The following is a 19,344-nucleotide window of genomic DNA, read 5'->3' on the forward strand; positions in this document are numbered from 1 at the left end:
GCCTTGTCCCAATGCCCCCTAAGGGCCCAGTACCAGTGTCACCCCTAAAGGCCCAGTCCCAATGCCCCGTAAGGGCCCAGTACCAGTGTCACCCCTAAAGGCCCAGTCCCAATGCCCCCTAAGGGCCCAGTACCAGTGTCACCCCTAAGGGCCCAGTCCCAATGCCCCCCTAAGGGGATGGTGTAAATATGAACAGCACTTTGCTGCAACATAGCATGGGACATAAAATAGTATTGTGTACAATTGTGGGTATTTATTTTATACTTTTTATTCCCTGATTTTAACGTCTTCAGGCTCTTTCCTCATGAGAGGCGCTACAGAGTCAATAATGTGACGTTAAACACGGAAGAATGGAGACGTAAAAAAAAAAGGTAAGCAAAGAGGAACATGGGTGATCAACAGTTGGAGGGGCAACAGTGCCGCTAGTGGCACTCTAGCAATAAGGGGATACGTATCTAAGGGAATGGGCCACACTACAATCTGAATACCTAATATGACTGAAACTACAAAAACAGGAGGCAAACGAGTTGTGGAGGAACGACAGATTACATCGCCTTCTCAGCAGAGAAAAACAAAAAGCGTACTGGATGCTGATGGAGGAGCAGAGGATGGACTTTATGATGCAGCAGAGAAGTGCTCTGCTGAGCCTTTTTGGTGATGAAGCTGATCTTCAGCACCCACTTGAGGACCTGAGTTGGGATGGAGCCCAGGAAGCGACTAGGGAGTCACACAGGGTGATGGGGCGATGTTAATTTGTTGACATTTGGCAGACATTGCCTAGCCGATGGTCACGGAGATGCACAGCCGTCACCCGGCAGACTGTGGAAGTATGAATCTGATTGACCTGCCAACGTTTGGAATCTTGTTTTTTACTTGGGTTTACTTGTTGGTTTAGATTTGCACGCCTGGTCCAGTAGTATTCCTGGTCTACTTTTCGGTCAACCGGTCTGTTATTATGGATAATGATGATTGAGAAAGGTGACAGTTTGTGGTTAACGAGAGAGAGAGAGACGGTGGCTGTGCTGAGGCCAGACAGCTACTGGCAATCAGAGAGGGAGAGGTTATCAGTGAAGTTGTCTATTGGCAGTAAATGTACAATATAGGTTACAATTCGCACATGAATAAACACTGCAAAAATACAATTAGATATCCTAGAAGTATATGTGTCTTGCTCACCAGCTGCTCTGCAAAAGTGGAGAGAGAGTCTGGGTTTGGGCAAAGGTTGACGTACTTCCTCTGTACTCCCTCTGTACTCCCTCTAAATGCAGCCTTCGTTTTCCTGGTAGATCAAACAACAGAATGGAAAACTTGGAAACTCCAGCCATCAACATTTTACCTCTGCTGTCCAGCTCTCACTACACTTATGTTTATTCTTAAACTTAATTATATACTTGAGTATCAGTAACAATAGATTACACAACTGTGGAATGTCAGCTCACTTATATCCAATTACTCGGAACAGGTAGGAGTTTACAATCCTCAAGTTTCTGTTGAGCTCGTATTCTGCCTGCTGTCATCAAATAATGGTCTTGGTGGGGATGTTCAGTGTGGAGGATGAAACTAAATAACGAGCAGCACCTGAGGCTGTTTACCCTCTAAAAAGGCTAACCACAGTTTTATATATATATATGAAATATATATTTTAGTTTTTTTTCCCCATGATACAGGTGTGTGAATGTGTTTTGCATCATATTCACTGTAGTAACTGGAGCAGAGTTTATTTTTCTCACGGTAGAGTGTAGTTGTGAGAGGGATGGGAGCAAGGTAGACGTCAGGGGGGCAGCAGTGAGCAAGCCAGGCGAGTTTCCTCGACCACCAGTTGTTAAACAGTTCTCCAAACAGCTCGGAGGTCCGGGCCCATTAAACGGAGAGCTGGGTAATTAGACATTAGTTCTGTCAAAGAGGCTAATCTCCCGGATCAAACACAACTGTCAAATCAAACAGTGGCAGTACAAACATATGAGACAAAACTTGGGGAATAATGAGTGCTTCAAATGGCGCTGTAGTCCTAGTTTGAAGCTCCATTCATTGACATTCAAATTATTATGAATAACGTATTGACTCCACGCTCTCTCACATACATGCACAGCGAGAAACGCAGCGCTCAGTTTTTCCGTGCAATATTCAAACTTTATTGAAAGAAGCTGTCAGATATATCATTTCCAAATCTAACAACATTCTCGAACAAAATATTCCACCTCAATCCATATTTATTTGCAAAAAACATTTTTACTGCGGTTGAAAACTGCTCTCCTGCACACAGGCTGCATGCAACCTCAATAGTCAAACTGTTTCATCTCATTTTATCATAACGTTGCATTTATGAAATATATTTAAATCTATGAAATCTATTGTTGTTGATGTTAAACAGGTCAAATTTAACAAATAATACAATAAACAACAACCAGAATTTGATCCCTTGTCAAACAGAAAGGAAACGACAACAAGTGCGTTTTATGAGTTGTTTAGTTCGGAGACGCTTTATACACATTGTGAAAGACGGCTACAGCAAATTCATAATACATAATGATAAAGACAAAAGACAGTGCAGGTACCAGGGACCAAGAGAGAAAAGCTGTCATCCAAAAGTAAAAACCCAATAGACCCCTTGGGGTTAGGACCCTTTACACCTCTCCATCACATGTGACTTGCATGTGAGGTGCATGTGCATGTGGCGCATGTGCATGTGCCGTGCATGTGCCGTGCATGTGCCATGCATGTGCCGTGCATGTGTCGTGCATGTGCCGTGCATGTGCCGTGCATGTGCCGTGCATGTGCCGTGCTTGGTGCATCCATCAACAGTAGCCAGACTAAACTTTCCTCAATCCTCTCAATGTTTTCTGGACACTTTTGCTGTGACTTCCTGGTAAATTTGGCCTTGTTCTCTTCTTTATTTGGACAAATGGAACATTAGAAGAAAATATATCTTTCATACTTTGGAATACACAGAAATAGAGGCTGAGATCTTGTAAATATATACTCTTTTCAATAAAAAAATTTACAATTCAATATTAATAATGTCTAATAACCCCTTTTACGATAATGCCAGTTTATATGCTGGTGCTTCTCCTGAGGCAGGGTTTGATGGAGCCTCTGTGCAGAGTGGTGCAGCTCGTCCCTTCTCTGCAGTTTGTCACCACAGACACAGAGTCTGTGGTTTTGCTGGAGTATTCGTACAGATCCTTCCTGAAAGCACTCTTGGTATTGTGTTCCTTCTTAAAAAGGATGATGTAGCACTTTGGGAAGAAGTGACAACTGAGGATGCCGTAGTTGGAGATGAGGATGACCACCATCTCCACCGCCGGCAGGTAGACTCCTGAAGTGGTGACGTAGACGGGAACAAAGAGCAGCCACGAGATGAGGTAGAGCAGCATGCTGAAGGTGATGAACTTCGCCTCGTTGTACTGCTGCGGCAGCTTACGCCCTTTGAAGGCGCAGATGAAACACACTAAAGCCAAGACGGCGATGTAGCCCAACATCACCCCAAAGGCCAAATACGAGCCCTCGTGACAGTCCTCCAGCAGAGTGGTCGGGTGCCTGATGACGTCATTAAATGGGGTTTTGAGCAGCAGCCAGCAAAGGCAAGTGGCCGCCTGCACGGCCACGCAGACGCTGACGATGACGTACGGCTGGTAGAGCCGCCGCAGAACCTCCTGCATCTCCGGGTCCAGCTGGAAGGCGAGCAGGATCTGCAGGGTCTTGACCAGGATGCAGGAGACGCACAGAGTGAAGCTGATGCCAAACAACACCTGTCGAGCCTTACACTGGAAGCCACTGGGACGGCCCACAAACAGCATGGCGCTTATGTAGCTGATGACGAGAGAGAACAGGATGACCTGGCTCAGCGGCCCTCCGGCAGCCTTCACAACCGGAGTGTCACGCTGATGGAGAAACAGAGCGGACACCAGCAGAGCCAGCAGGATGCCCAAGGCGGAAAAGGTTAGGAGCACCACAGCGAAGCCGTCCCGCCAAGAGAAGTAGAGCAGGGCTTTGGGGGTGCAGACGGAGCTGCCGTCAGGAGACCACTCTGTGTCCGGGTCACAGCTCAGACACTGGTCCATGTCTGCAGGGAAGAAGAACACAATCACACAGCTTCAGGCTGCTCACTGACGTTATTGAAGGTGGGCGTGTCTTATTGAAGGTAGGCGCGTCTTATTGAAGGTAGGCATGTCTTATTGGAGATAGTTGTGTCTTATTGCAGGTAGGCGTGTCTTATTGAAGGTAGTCATGTCTTATTGAAGGTAGGCGTGTCTTATTGAAGGTAGTCGTGTCTTATTGAAGGTACTCGTGTCTCATTGAAGGTGGGCGTGTCTTATTGAAGGTAGGCGCGTCTTATTGAAGGTAGGCATGTCTTATTGGAGATAGTTGTGTCTTATTAAAGGTAGGCGTGTCTTATTGAAGGTAGGCATGTCTTATTGAAGGTAGGCGTGTCTTATTGAAGGTAGTCGTGTCTTATTGAAGGTAGGCATGTCTTATTGAAGGTAGGCGTGTCTTATTGAAGGTGGGCGTGTCTTATTGAAGGTACTCGTGTCTCATTGAAGGTAGGCGTGTCTTATTGAAGGTAGTCGTGTCTTATTGAAGGTAGGCGCGTCTTATTGAAGGTAGGCATGTCTTATTGAAGGTAGGCGTGTCTTATTGAAGGTAGTCGTGTCTTATTGAAGGTAGGCATGTCTTATTGAAGGTAGGCGTGTCTTATTGAAGGTGGGCGTGTCTTATTGAAGGTACTCGTGTCTCATTGAAGGTAGGCGTGTCTTATTGAAGGTAGTCGTGTCTTATTGAAGGTAGGCGCGTCTTATTGAAGGTAGGCATGTCTTATTGGAGATAGTTGTGTCTTATTGCAGGTAGCCGTGTCTTATTGAAGGTAGGCGTATCTTATTGAAGTTAGTCATGCCTTAATGAAGGTAGACGTGTCTTATTGAAGGTATGCATGTCTTATTGAATGTAGGCGTGTCTTATTGAAGGTAGGCATGTCTTATTGAAGATAGTTGTGTCTTATTGAAGGTAGGCGTGTCTTATTGAAGGTAGGCATGTCTTATTGAAGGTAGGCGTGTCTTATTGAAGGTAGTCGTGTCTTATTGAAGGTAGGCATGTCTTATTGAAGGTAGGCGTGTCTTATTGAAGGTGGGCGTGTCTTATTGAAGGTACTCGTGTCTTATTGAAGGTAGGCGTGTCTTATTGAAGGTAGTCGTGTCTTATTGAAGGTAGGCATGTCTTATTGAAGATAGACGTGTCTTATTAAGGGTAGTGTAAGAGTGAAATTGTACGATGTAAACTTAATTACATGTATTAGTTATGACCACTAGTCGGCGCTGTTCGGGCGTCTGGAGGTGAGAGGGTAAAGTGAGGGAGAAGAAGAGGAGAGAGGAGAGAGGGAAAACGGGGCTGGACGGGCCGGCTGGAATGTGGAGTGGGTTGACTAAAGTTATGAGGAAAACCCAGAACGTGTTGGACTGATTTATTCCTACTGATAAACCCACGTCGCTTACACTGGTGGCAGCGGTGGGATTTGTCCTCTGGTGGAATATCGTCCCTTGGGATTCTGCTCAACTTTGTCAGTAGCTGAAGCTTAAGGCTAACGACGCTACCTATCTTTTACCCCATCAGTGTGGTTATTTTATTTGTTTTTTTTTCCTCTTCCGCTTGTTAGCTTCAAGTGAGTTTAGAAACCGTCTCCCAGGTCCTATTGTTCCGTACGACAGCTAAAGAAAAGAGGAGGAAGAAAACTCGTCATGTCTGATGAGGAATCACTCTCCGCTGGTGAGCCACCAGCGAGCATGAGCTCAGCTGGAGCTCCAACGCCAGTTGTGCCGCCGTCCAGCAGAGCGCCACGGGGCATTGCTTTACCGCCGCCCTTTCACAACGATGGCCGTGAGTCTTTTCAACTGTGGATTCGCCGCTACGAGGTAATTCAAGAAGCCCGTTACAAGGACAGTGGTGTGGATTTGAGGACCGTGTTAGCAGATGAGCTACCGACGAGACTACCGCCAGAACTGTTCATTGTTTGGGATAATCTGCCTCGGGAAACTCAGAGGTCTTTTGCTGAAACAAAGAGGCATTTGCAGACAGCTTTTGGCCAAAAGGATATAATAGCATCATTTCAAGCATTCCCTAATGCCCGTCAAAGAATGCCTAATGAAGCAATGGAGGTTTATGCTGCGGATGTGTGCAGGCTGGTCAAAGAAGCTTTTCCTGAGTTTGAACATAAAGCTTCAGAGTATATGAAAATGTCTCGCTTTATTGCTGGCCTGGATCAAGAGCTTCAAGTGAAGTGTCATGAAAGAGGAGTGAAAACTTTCACCGAAGCTTGTGAAGTTGCCTCCCAAGCTGAGCGGGCTCGTCAAGCCGCAAGATTGGTAATGCCCGTGTCCCCAGCTAATGTCACATTCAGAGATGTTGGGCCAACGCAGTCAGTAAATTCAGTAGGTGAAAATGACCCTGAACTCAGAAAAGCTCTCCAGAATCTGATTACTACTGTAAAATATTTAAGTAATGATCTGAGTGCTCTGAAACTGAAGATGGATGAACAAAGTAGTGGGCTCCACGTGGAAAGGAACATGCAGGTGTGTCCTCGTAGATCACCCTCACCACATGGGAGGAGCCCAGATAGACCCACAAATGCATGGAACTCAGGCTATGGGCATTCCCCATCCAGATATTCACGTTCACATCATTCTTCTCCGGAACGTTACCCTCATGTAAACCGTCACCATCAGGATTTCACCCGCAGAGAACCTGACCGGTACCGACAGCCTTACAGAGATGCTCACTATTCAGCCCATGCCTGTGACCCCCATGGGGAAAGGAGATGGAGACGAACTTCTCCCAGCAGACACCGCTATGACTTGCGTAGCCCAAGTCCCTCTCCCAGACATGTGTCATTCCAAGAGTATGAAGACAAAGGCCAGCAGTGCTCCACCAACACTGATTACAAAGATCATGGTAGATTGGAACAGGGAAACGGACATTAGCTGATGATGCGGGGCACCCATCAGCTGCTCCCCTGGAAGCCCCAGAGGTCGGCCACACTGAAATAACAGACAACATCCGACAACAGACAACCCCTAGTGGGGTTACAGATATAAAAATTCCCCTGACTGACGCCACTGTAAGTATAGCTGTCACCTCCTATGTAAATGGTATTGTTGAAGGCACTGATATGCACGTCATGCTAGATACAGGCTCTACAATCTCATTTATAAGTGAGCGGACCAAAATGTCAATGCCTTCTCTGGCAAAAAGACCAATAAAAAAAGAAGTTCATTATGTCACAAGCTGTGACTGGCCAAAGCTTGGATACATTAGGTATGGTAGATGTCACCTTTAAGATAGGGTCTCAAACTCTACAACATGAAGTACACGTCATCAGAAATGTAACTCAAGGCTTTATATTAGGTTGTGACTTTCTCACTCCTCACAATGTTATTTTAGACATGGGGAGAGGGCTATGCTATCTAGGTGATGAGGTCCTGCCCCTACTTAGAAGAAGTGATCTGGCACCTGCTAGTTGTACAGCACAAATAATGGAGAACACAACTATTCCCCCACGTTGTGAAATGATTTGCAAAGTTGCCCTGATTTCCCCTGTAATCAATGCAGGCCTTACGAGCAGTTACAGTGGCTGCCTTAAACCCCGGCAACCAGATATGGATGGTGTGGCAGTTGCCCGCACACTGTCTATTGCTGAAAATGGCTGTACTGTTGTGCGCATCATCAACCCCACACCCACCCCTATGGTACTACATTCAGGTCTGCAGTTAGGACAGTTTACTCCAGTGTCAGACACTGACATAAGTGAGGATTCAGCTCCTGTATGTAATGTGTTCACCTGCCCAGTAGAGCCATCCAGCCAACCAACTAATGTCACCAAGCCAACCAAGCTGCCTATTGATGTCAAGTGTGGAGATCTGACAAAAGCAGAGAGTTCCGACCTACACAACTTGCTCTCGTCTTACCATGATGTCTTCAGTAAAACCGTGTCTTAGGCGTGTCTTATTGAAGGCGGGCGTGTCTTATTGAAGGTAGTCGTGTCTTATTGCAGATAGGCGTGTCTTATTGAAGGTAGGGACGTCTTATTGAAGGTAGGCATGTCTTATTGAAGGTAGGCGTGTCTTATTGCAGGTAGTCGTGTCTTATTGAAGGGTGCGTGTCTTATTGAAGGTAGGCATGTCTGATTGAAGGTAGTCATGTGTTATTTAAGGTAGTCATGTGTTATTGAAGGTAGGCGTGTCCAATTGAAGGCGGGCATGTCTTATTGAAGGTAGTCGCGTCTTATTGCAGGTAGGCGTGTCTTATTGAAGGTAGGCGTGTCTTATTGAAGGTAGTTGTGTCTTATTGCAGGGAAGCATGCCTTATTGAAGGTAGACGTGTCTTATTGAAGGTAGGCATGTCCTATGGAAGATAGTCTCGTCTTTCTGAAGGTAGGCGTGTCTTATTGAAGGTAGGCATGTCTTATTGAAGGTAGTCGTGTCTTATTGCAGGCAGGCATGCCTTATTGAAGGTAGACGTGTCTTATTGAAGGTAGTCATGTCTTATTGAAGGCAGGCGTGTCTTATTGAAGGTAGACATGTCTTATTGAAGGTGGGTGTGTCTTATTGAAGGTAGGCGTGTCTTATTGAAGGTAGGCATGTCCTATTGAAGATAGTCTCGTCTTATTGAAGGTAGGTGTGTCTTATTGAAGGCGGGCGTGTCTTATTGAAGGTAGTCGTGTCTTATTGCAGGTAGACGTGTCTTATTGAAGGCGGGCGTGTCTTATTGAAGGTAGACGTGTCTTATTGCAGGTAGGCATGTCTTATTGCAGGTAGGCGTGTCTTATTGAAGGTAGGCGTGTCTTATTGAAGGTAGTCGCGTCTTATTGAAGGTAGGCATGTCTTATTGAAGGTAGACATGTCTTATTGAAGGTAGGCATGTCTTATTGAATGTGAGCATGTCTTATTGAAGGTAGGCGTGTCTTATTGAAGGTAGGCATGTCTTATTGAAGTTGGCGTGTCTTACTGAAGGCGGGCGTGTCTTATTGAAGGTAGTCGTGTCTTATTGCAGGCAGGCATGCCTTATTGAAGGTCGACGTGTCTTATTGAAGGTAAGCATGTCCTATTGAAGAGAGTCTCGTCTTATTGAAGGTAGGCGTGTCTTATTGAAGGCGGGCATATCTTATTGAAGGTAGACATGTCTTATTGAAGGTAGGCATGTCTTATTGAATGTGAGCATGTCTTATTGAAGGTAGGCGTGTCTTATTGAAGGTAGGCATGTCTTATTGAAGGTAGGCATGTCTTATTGAATGTGAGCGTGTCTTATTGAAGGTAGGCATGTCTTATTGAAGGTAGACATGTCTTATTGAAGGTAGGCATGTCTTATTGAATGTGAGCGTGTCTTATTGAAGGTAGGCGTGTCTTGTTGAAGGTAGGCATGTCTTATTGAATGTGAAGGTGGGCGTGTCTTATGTAAGGTGGGCGTGTCTCTCTTGTCCAATCCCTGTTTTTTTCTACTGGCACGTGTTCGGGTGATTTGCACCCAACGTTAGTGATAGAAGGTGAAAACATTCCAGATGGGTTTTAACATTGAAGGGAGACTTTTCCTTCACAGGACAATACCCACACGTCCCAGAACATGTGGACCAAAGAACAAGTTCATAGCTCCTTTATTTATATTTTTAATCATGTTTCATTGATGATTCCCTAATCTTTCACCCGATTTTGAGTCTTTCTTCAGGGTCGCCCCATGATACCTGTTTATCGTTTTATGAGAAGTTCTATAGGGTAAAATAAAAGAAGAGTACTTCAACTTGCCTTGTATTGTTGTATTTTAATATATTTTGATGAGAAGTATATTTGACCAGGTACATTATATCGGGTGAAATATACCCGACATTAGAGATAGTGTGACTATCTTTTACGTGAGTGTTCTAGGGTTAAACGTGTTTGGGTCATTTGTGTGTATGTGTGTGTGTGTGTGTGTGTGTGTGTGTGTGTGAGAGTGAAACAGTCTTACCTGTGTTGTTAGAGTAGTAGTTTGCAGTACAGTTGATGCACTCATAACAACAGGTGTGTTGACCTTCAGCTGTTTTTTTGAACTGTCCCGGGATGCAGCTGTTGGAGCATTTGGAGATGATTTGCTGAGGAGAGCAATACATAAATAATATTAAAGCGAGAATATTTCATCGTTTGTGACTTATTTCTCTTGTATAGTAAATCAGATTGATTGAATTTTACTGTATTCTGAATAACTTATTGTGGGTTACTGTATTAAAACTGAAATACTATTTTTAAGTGTTGCCTCAGTCAGCTTTAATGGTCTTACTATTTTGAGTAAATAGCAGAATATGTGTGTGTGTGTGTGTGTGTGTGTGTGTGTGTGTGTGTGTGTGTGTGTGTGTGTGTGTGTGTGAGTGTGTGTGTGTGTACACAACATGACAGCTGAATGCGGGCCGACCTGCAGTTCCCAGAGCTGCTGGGTGGAGCTGTGGTTGGTGTGCGTGAGGTTGCTGCTGTGTGGGTGATACTCAGCCACAACATCACGAACATGGACGTTCCCTCCGTCTGACCTCCACATGGTCACGTCGTAGCCCAGGTTTATGTCTCCTCTGTTGTCAAACTTATAGCTATTTGTTCTAAATGTAAACTCTTGCATCCAAAGAGCTTTCAGCACCTGCAGGACAAAAAACAATTCATGATCAGGCCAGTACCTAAGTCAATAAAACGTGCTATTGTATGCATGACTACACTAAGGGGACCCTAATAAGAGGACCCTAGGGTGTAACTTAATCCATGTGGACCATAGAAATACAACACAAGAGCACACACAGACAAACACACACTCATGTATGCCAATACCTCCCAGGGTTGCACATTGCCTGGTGCTTTGCAGTCTCTGCTTCGGCAGATTGACACCACAGCTTGAGCGATGGCGCTCACAGCCATCTCCACACTGAAGATAGTGCCGGCATGAGTGTGTTCTCTGAGTCTGTTCACAGCTTCAGACACTTGCTCAGTCTCTCCAGAACCTTTACTGGCATTTAGATGCATGTAGAACTCCTGCAGGAATGTGTTATTCCTTATGTAGTCCGGTCCAGCTGCCTCCACTTTGCTCAAGTACTCACTGAACGACGACAGGTCTCCACTTTTGAAAGTGAAGCCCATAATGTGTCCGATGTCCTCCAGAGTTATGTTTCCTCTCACAGAGCTGGAGGAGGACCAGTTGTCACTGGCCAACCAGACTCTTCTCATGGTCTCCATGTTCTGTCCTGCACTCAGCGTCTGGTTCCTAAGCTCCTGGTAAAGGTACATCATGTGAGTCGGTTTGGCAAAAGACACAATCACCTGCACCTTGGGGTTGTTGCAGATGGTTGTGGCGGTCTGCGAGATGGCAGAGCAGACGTCCTGGCTGGTTACAGATTGAGGGAGGGTTGATTTGAAGGCCACGCAGATCCCCTTTTCAGAGGCCTGGGACACAAAGTGTTCAAGAGCCGATTGGCCGTAATTTCCATCTGTTGTAACGACTCCCACCCAGTTCCAGCCGTAGGTGCTGAGCAGACTGACCATGGCAGCCGTCTGATGCCGATCATTAGGAATGGTCCTCATGAAGGCAGGGAAGCGGCTCTTATCACTCAGAATGACCGCAGTGGATGAATAACTGATCTGGAGAAAAGAAAGGCAGTCATGTCTTTTCCAGTTAAAATAAGTAGTTAGTAAGTAATACTCATGAAAACATATGGACCTTGTGGCCAAAGGGTTAGGAGCCACATCCCCAGGTGTATAATAATCGTCAGCCTGATGATGCATTGTATGTATGTATCAAAAATATATTACAGAAAACTAATCATAGATCTGCAATACATTATACAATCACATCTTTGCTTTGGTCTTGAGTTGCAACTTACCTCTAATAAACTCACTGTGACCGTGTTTTAGGGTCAAACTGTTTTGGTACTTTACTTTTAACCTGTACAGTCTGTGGTTTAGACGTGAGGATGCATAGTGTTCCTTTTGCCTAATTATCTTGACCATATCTGTACAAATTTTTTCTTGCGTAATCTGTATATAGATCTGCGAATGTACTTTATAAAGACAAATAAAGACATTTAGCCCACACACTGTTTGAGTCCATGCGGGGAGACACCAGTCCGCCTGCCTGTCTGCCTCATACCCATAACATATATCTGAACGGGTATTTTCCAGGGCTGTAAAGAAAGATTTAGTACTTGGTAATTGTGATATTTAAATCATCATTATTAATAGCGTACAGAAACATTAACGGCAGTATGTAACAGCCCCATGAATTACATTTATACACAAAATGTTTCCCTTCTTTTTAGGATGATAACATCATAAAATGGGACGTTAAAATGACATTGAATACAGCCTTAGTGGTTTCAGCCTCTCCTCAACAAGAACACTATATATATATATATATATATATATATATATATATATATATATATATATATATATATATATATATATAATTATAAATTACTTATAATCTGGTTCTACATGATAATTAAAGTGAAACACTATATATTAATGAGAGAGAGAGAGAGAGAGAGCGAAGAAACAAATATTCACAGTTAATGTCTGTAATTACAATAAGTGTTCAATAATACGTCTGGTAATAAATATTCTGGTTTAAAGTCTTTTAAAGCAGCAGTCAGGGTTGGAATGCAGTTGGGCCTTTCGGAGCTTAATGATAGCTTAGCACCAATATGATTTTGGTGCTAAGCTATCATTGATATTGAATGATGATTTATAATTTCAGGACTCTAACTAACATTCACACAACATTCATCCACCGCAGCCACAGCGTTGTGGTTAAAGGTCTTGCCCAAGGACACATGGATATGGACTTGCGGAGCGGGGATTGAACCGCTGATCAAACCGCTGATCCTCTGACTGAAGGACGGCCGGCTCTACCACTTAGCAACGGTCGGACAACCAAATGTCCGTCCAACAATCAAACAAGCAACATGGTCACGTTTTGAAACTGCTGCGAGGATGTTTTTTTTATAATTCAATAAATACATACCGTAAATGTAAACTTCATCACATTGCCAGAAAACAGTACAATGATGTTTACGTGCAGGTCATTTCCAATAAGACCATGAATGTGATCTTTCTGTGATCACTGTCCCAAATGAACTTCCACTCTGAGAGGATGCAACTGGTTATGTTCCTGTTCATCTCCTGATCATCTCCACGTTACCGGCTACTTACCTGAGGAATCATCTTGAGAGTCAGTTGCCTGGCGATGGCGATGGATGTTTCAGAGAAAGAGGCCCCTACAACAGCCATGACCGGCTGCCCACACGTGTTGCTTCGGGTATCGCAGTCGGTCCACCGGGTGAAGTCTGCTGTGGCTCTCAGAGCTGTGCTGACGTCGGAGCAGGAATCCATAATGCGGTAACCCAGAGTGATGTTAACATCCGCCAGCAGAGGGGATTTATTCATGATCTCTATAGCGTTGATCATAGCAAGCGCCCTCACCAGGCTTCTTTCTTCTAACCTGTGCAAACAGCGAAGTGTCATCATCAAATAATGAATACCGTAAAATCTGGGTTATAAGGTGCACCCTTTTATAAGCCGCATCTACTAAATAAATAAAAAAAGTCTTATTTAATCCTAAGCCGCGGTGGTTTATAAGCCGCTTTTGCTGCTGCTACTGCCCTCGTCACTGCTCCCTGGGTCGGGCGTCGAGCCGGGGCTGGTCCCGCTACCTTTGGTGGGAGCTAGCAGCTGCAGCTCCGCGAGCGCTAGCTGCAGCCAACACAATAATGTGTGTCTGCACTGTTTGGGAACAAGTAAACAACAGTGTTGTCAGCGCTAGCTCCCCGCTTGCCAGCTAGCGCTAGCCAGCTCACCAGCTCACTGGGTTAGGACCCCTGCCTCTACGACCCCTGCTTTAGACCTGTTTCCCATCGCGTCTCCTTCGCGATGTCTCTGCAACTGCTGCTAAATATAGAATCGGAAATATCCACAAACTAGCCACACCAATATTTAAGCCGCATAGGTCAAAGTTGAGGAAAAAAGTAGCGGCTTATAACCCACATTTTATGGTATTACAGATGTGGCACCCTGGAGAATTGATACGAGACAGGGTGGAAGAGAGTGAAGTACTATTTGCATTTCAAGACTTTCTGTATCAAGTTACTAAAAAGATACCATGTGTATACCCAGTGTATATTTTACTCCACTACATTTTTATCTGTTTGTAATACCGTAGTTATATGCAGATTATGATTTTACAAACAAACATATCCCCAGTTTAACTACATTTTAGTGCAGGATTCTTCTTGTATGAAGTATTTATTTTGTATTGTGCTATTCCTACTTTTAACAAAGTAAAGGCTTTGATAACATCTTTCACCATTGAAGAATATTGGATATCTTGTGATTTTACCTCCTGGTTACTCACAGGACTAAACTCTCTTCTGAAGATAAGGTGAAAGGTAAAAGGATGGTCTGTTTATCATGTATTGCATTGGCTTGAATGATCTCACCTGATACATGGCTGGAGCTGCGGCGCAAATGAGTTGTTCTTTTTGACTACATCTTCATGAATGGGAAAGATTCCTCCGATGATGATATCTCCAGGAGTTGTAGCTCCCAGAACTCTGGCATCCTTCTGGTATCCATGTCCTGTTTCCAGAATGATAAGGTTAAGTGTTATGTGCAAATAAATAAAAACAGTGACCATGGTCATGATGTCTTCTCTGCTGTCCGTCTGTGTTTCGTGTCTGAACTCTTTTTCCCTCCTCTTTTCTAACTGGTCTATTTGCGGTTTTCACCTCCAGCAGAGTGATACTCTCCTTTTTCAGCATTGTCATTAGGCCAAAAGAAAATTCCCTCTTGCTTCCTCCTTCACAATTTACTATTCTCACATTCTCCCCTGCAGCCCTGCCCACTTCCTCATGAGTGACAGCAGGGTGAGTCCCTGTTCTGCTGAACCAGCTTCCATCATATCTGTTGTTGTGCATGAGCAACACTTTATGAGTGAAAATATGATTCTGGGACAGCTCCCCTATTAAAAACTGCACAAACACACCTGGTTTACCTGCGAACACACACTACTATTAACCACCTTTAAGACGTTCATGACATGAACAGATCATCTATGTACCGGTTTCATTATTGTGTAGTATTTGTATTAACTTTGCAATTCTTGAAACTTATATCAACAACAACAATTACAGTTTTTTTAATAGAAAATATTCTGTGAATGATTTGATGATGGAACAGAAACACGTGTTCCAGAAGCACATCACCAAAGCACTGGGTAGATCAAGCCCTCAAGGCGTTTACTGGATATGGAGATATCTACTCATAATTTAATTACAATTTTCTATCTAATAATTTCGACTTTATTATCTCGTCATTATGAAAAGCTCCATCCAATCCGCTAGGTGGCAGCACTGAGATGAAAGCCGTGTCACTGTGGGCACAGCGCAGGGTGGAAACCTGACCGGAAATGAAAACAAATCACGACCGGAAGAAGAAACATGGAGGCGGCGGTGTTCATTGTATCACTAGTGGACTGCTGTGCGCTTATTTTCCTCTCGGTGTACTTTGTATCCTTTTCGGAAATGTGTTTTTTGACGGACATCGAGCGCGTTGATGAAAGCGGCTCGCTGGCCGGAAGCGCCTATGAGTTCCGGTCTTTATTTTAGCACATTAACGCTAACTAGCTAAGTGGTTAGCCGCCTTGAGTCAGTGACAGGCTAGCTAACCGGGTTGAGAAGAAGCGGGTTTAACACCAGGATAACTGGTGTTCAAACAAAATGTGAGCTTTAAATAAACAGCAGTTAAAATCAATATTGTAGCTTGCTAACGTTCCCGCTGTCGCTGCTAGTGATACATGACAATGTAATGTGTTGAGAGCCATAGCTGATGGCCGTGATTAATTTTTTTATACATAATATTTACAAGTTATTACAACCCAATGTCGCACTAGCTTAACGTGGCATTTCTCTTAATAACCATGTCAATACTGTACAACTGACTGGGGTTCGCTTTGTGTTTTTGGCGTAAGTGTATAATAAAGTAAACCATCGATGGCGTAAATATATATATATATATATATATATATATATATATATATATATATATATATATATAGATGGATAGATAGATATCTCTCTCTCTCTCTCTCTCTCTCTCTATATATATATAGAGAGAGATATCTATCTATATATATATATAAATATAGATAGATAGTTCAGGTGTACTAGTAGTAGTGGTGTATATGAGTGAATGAACATAAGTAGTGATCAGAACAGTCCAAAGAACTAGATTTGCTTGTCCTCTGTAAAACTAAGTGTATCATTTTCTGTCATTTTCACACTGATGTCACTGTCGATGCTTTAAAGTGACCGGAAATCAGTACAAAGCAAATGTGTACACCATCTTGTCTGTCACGTGTCTTTTGTGTCCAGTTGAATGGAGATCAGCTCCATTATTAAGCAGGGAATGAGGACAGTGACGAGCAACATAGATTTTCTTCATTCAACAAGATCTCCAGCAGCTTGTGGCACCTTGACTTAGACTCAGATTATCACCCTGTCTGATCTAGAATGTGACTACATCAACGCCAGAGCCTGCTGCTCCAAGCTCAACAAAGTAAGTCATTACTGTCATATAGATGCTACTCTTTTATGTGTTATTGACTTGTTTGAAATGATTGTTTTATGACACATGCTGTGTAATTGCTAAAGATGACTTTTATGTTTTGTTTTGACCTTTATATGTTTGGTATTGTGCTTGCAGTGGGTGATTCCAGAGATGGTTGGCCAGTGTCTCACCACGATGCTGATGCTGGTCTCCATGCACTGGTTCATCTTCCTCCTCAACCTGCCTGTAGCAGCCTGGAACATTTATAGGTATGCTCATACTGCTTTGTCCCTGCTACCACAGTGTGTGTAAATACGCAGATATATTCTGTGAGACGAGAGATATTTCGCTTTGCAATTCATACTGCAGCAGGAATACTGTTAATATCTCAGCGGGAATCAGACCAGTGGAAGCAAATCAATGAGTAGGACCACCTTTGACATGATATATTTGATGTTTCTGGTACTTCATTCACTGGATTAGCTAATAGACATTCTATCTGTTCAATCAATTGAATTATCGGAATATATATGATGTCATTTTATATTTTGACATAATGATATAAAAATGACGTAGTTACATTACATTTCATTTAGCTGACGCTTTTATCCAAAGCGATTTGCAATAAGTGATTCAACCATGAGGACAAACTCAGAACAACAAGAATCAAGAAAGTACAATTTCTTCAACAAAGTTAAACTACAAAGTGCTGTCAGTAAGAGACATTTAAGTGCTACTAAAGTGCTGCTAGGCGCTACTTTCCTTATTCAAGGTGTAGTCAGAAAAGATGTGTTTTTAGTTTGCGACGGAAACGTAGTCTGTGAAGATCCATATGGCAGGGTCTTCAGTGGGTAATAGCACAGAGTTGGTGGCTCACTCTTCTTGTCCCTGCAGGTATGTGAAGGTTCCGATGGGAAACATGGGCGTGTTTGATCCCACTGAGATCCACAACCGAGGTCAGCTCAAGTCCCACATGAAGGAGGCCATGATTAAACTGGGTTACCACCTGCTCTGCTTCTTCATTTATTTGTATAGGTGAGAGCAACAGTATCTACAAGCACGCTGACGTTTAGTGACACGTGCAAGGCCTTCAGCGCTCAGCTTGCTGCCGGAACAAGAGAGGTGGCTGTACATAGTCAGTGCTGAACTAATATCTATCTTTCCCTCCCTTGTTTGTGCAGCATGATCCTGGCTCTGATCAACGACTGAAGCACCCAGCGAGCTGCCAGAGTCCCAACGTCCCTCACACCCTGCTCCTGTACTGTATGCATAACATCTTTCCCAACAGCAGAGAGAAGAAGTCTACTGTCACTGAGGTCTTTCTGAGCTCAAGCTGTTATTTGTGTTGTCAGAATCCCAGAGTTTTCAATTTTAATACTGAGGTTGACATTTAACCGTTTAGCACTTCAGTACCATCATTCAAATATCTCCCACAACAAGCGCTGTGTGTTATTGTGAAGGGGATAAGCAACGAGGTATCTCTTCAACCTCCATATCCAACAGTGAGTCAAAACAACATCGACACGGTGGCTCTAAGAAACATTAGACATGTTCATAGTAAAGTGAGCAAGTAGGCTTCCTGGAGCAGAGAGAACCAGCACATCACTGAGTAATAGTCCTCGGTCTATCTGAACATGAGGTGGAGATCCTGAGTTGTTAACCAAAGCCACAACAATGCCAACGGTGCTTCAAACCTCAAAACAAACGATGTCTTGTTGTGACCCGGACTGGGAGCTGCAACGTGTGCTCACAGATACTTTTCAACATATGTAACTCATTGGAGTTTCAATTTTGTTCGCAGTTCAAACCATTTGTTGGTTGTTGTGGTGAAAATCAAGATCAGCAGATAGTTCACCAACATGTCTGTGTCCTCCCCATCGGGCTTTGGGTTTGCATTGACCTGCTGCCGATCGTCTTGTGCCCTTCATCGACGTGGTACCGGACAGACATCGAGCCTCTGCACACGACCTCAGGGCCCCAGACGTCAGCTGTGTGTCAGTCAGCTCCGTCAGTGTATGGAGCTGTTAGAAGGACGAGGTGCACATTGATGTACAGTCTGCTGTCACCTGTAGCTCAGGCTCCAGACATCGCTGACCAGGGACTCCGCTAAAGACGGGGCCGGTCAGAGCTCTCTGGCCGTCCATTCATCAGGTTTTCTGTTTTCTCCAGTCGTGCCTTTTCTTATTTCTCCCCCAAGTAAAGTAATCCCTTAGTGCCATGTGCTATTAACTTCATTTATAACAAATATACAAAGTGTTTGACAGTAAAAGAGTTACAGTAACAAATAATTCAAATTCAAACAAATCCAAAACATAAACGACAAAATGATTTAAACAAATGTACCTACAACTACCACAGGTGGAGAAAGAGCCACGAGATGAGAACACGTGTGCATTGTGTATGATGTGTATTCTGTGGATATGCTCACTGTGACGTACTGACCAAGCCATCCACATCTTCTTCATCATCTTCTTCGTTCTGCATATGCACATTAACAATCAGTTATTGTGGTCTGTCTAGTCCAACGCTCCTTCATTTTTATGAAGTTGCCCAGTTCACATATTTATTTACAGTATCACACGTTTTCAAAACGCTTTAATCGGAGGTTTATGATGGTGCTGAAGTGAAGGGAAAACTCTGCTGTGCACAAGTGAGCGTCACGCGCTGCATCAGGATTCTGACTCCATGCGGCAGGATGAGGCTCACGGCGCCGGACAGCACAGGGTGTTCTATTCAGGCTGAACACAAAGGG

At 43.8% G+C, this 19,344-nt stretch overlaps 2 protein-coding genes across 3 annotated transcripts; one reads left to right on the top strand and one right to left on the bottom strand.

Annotated features, from left to right (window-relative positions):
* Positions 1-3,050: 3,050 nt before the first annotated feature.
* On the bottom strand, positions 3,051-14,812 carry gprc6a (G protein-coupled receptor, class C, group 6, member A; the record flags this gene model as incomplete). Its single annotated transcript, XM_079227936.1, has 7 exons — positions 3,051-4,063; positions 9,985-10,108; positions 10,426-10,641; positions 10,827-11,630; positions 13,203-13,491; positions 14,486-14,624; positions 14,791-14,812. 7 exons carry the CDS (start codon positions 14,810-14,812, stop codon positions 3,051-3,053), a joined length of 2,607 nt encoding a protein of 868 aa, XP_079084062.1.
* Positions 14,813-15,475: 663 nt separating this feature from the next.
* On the top strand, positions 15,476-17,842 carry cnih4 (cornichon family member 4; the record flags this gene model as incomplete). Of its 2 annotated transcripts, XM_079227534.1 has the most annotated exons (5): positions 15,476-15,553; positions 16,533-16,601; positions 16,749-16,861; positions 17,487-17,627; positions 17,774-17,842. In XM_079227534.1, exons 1-5 carry the CDS (start codon positions 15,485-15,487, stop codon positions 17,799-17,801), a joined length of 420 nt encoding a protein of 139 aa, XP_079083660.1. In that variant the 5' UTR covers positions 15,476-15,484. The 2 variants fall into 2 exon arrangements, with proteins under 2 accessions (XP_079083660.1, XP_079083661.1); XM_079227535.1 differs by lacking the exon at positions 17,487-17,627 and having other exon boundaries at positions 17,774-17,801.
* Between the last annotated feature and the right edge of the window lie 1,502 nt (positions 17,843-19,344).

This window comes from Taurulus bubalis, assembly GCF_910589615.1.
Source record: "Taurulus bubalis genome assembly, chromosome: 12".
NCBI lineage: Eukaryota > Metazoa > Chordata > Actinopteri > Perciformes > Cottidae > Taurulus > Taurulus bubalis.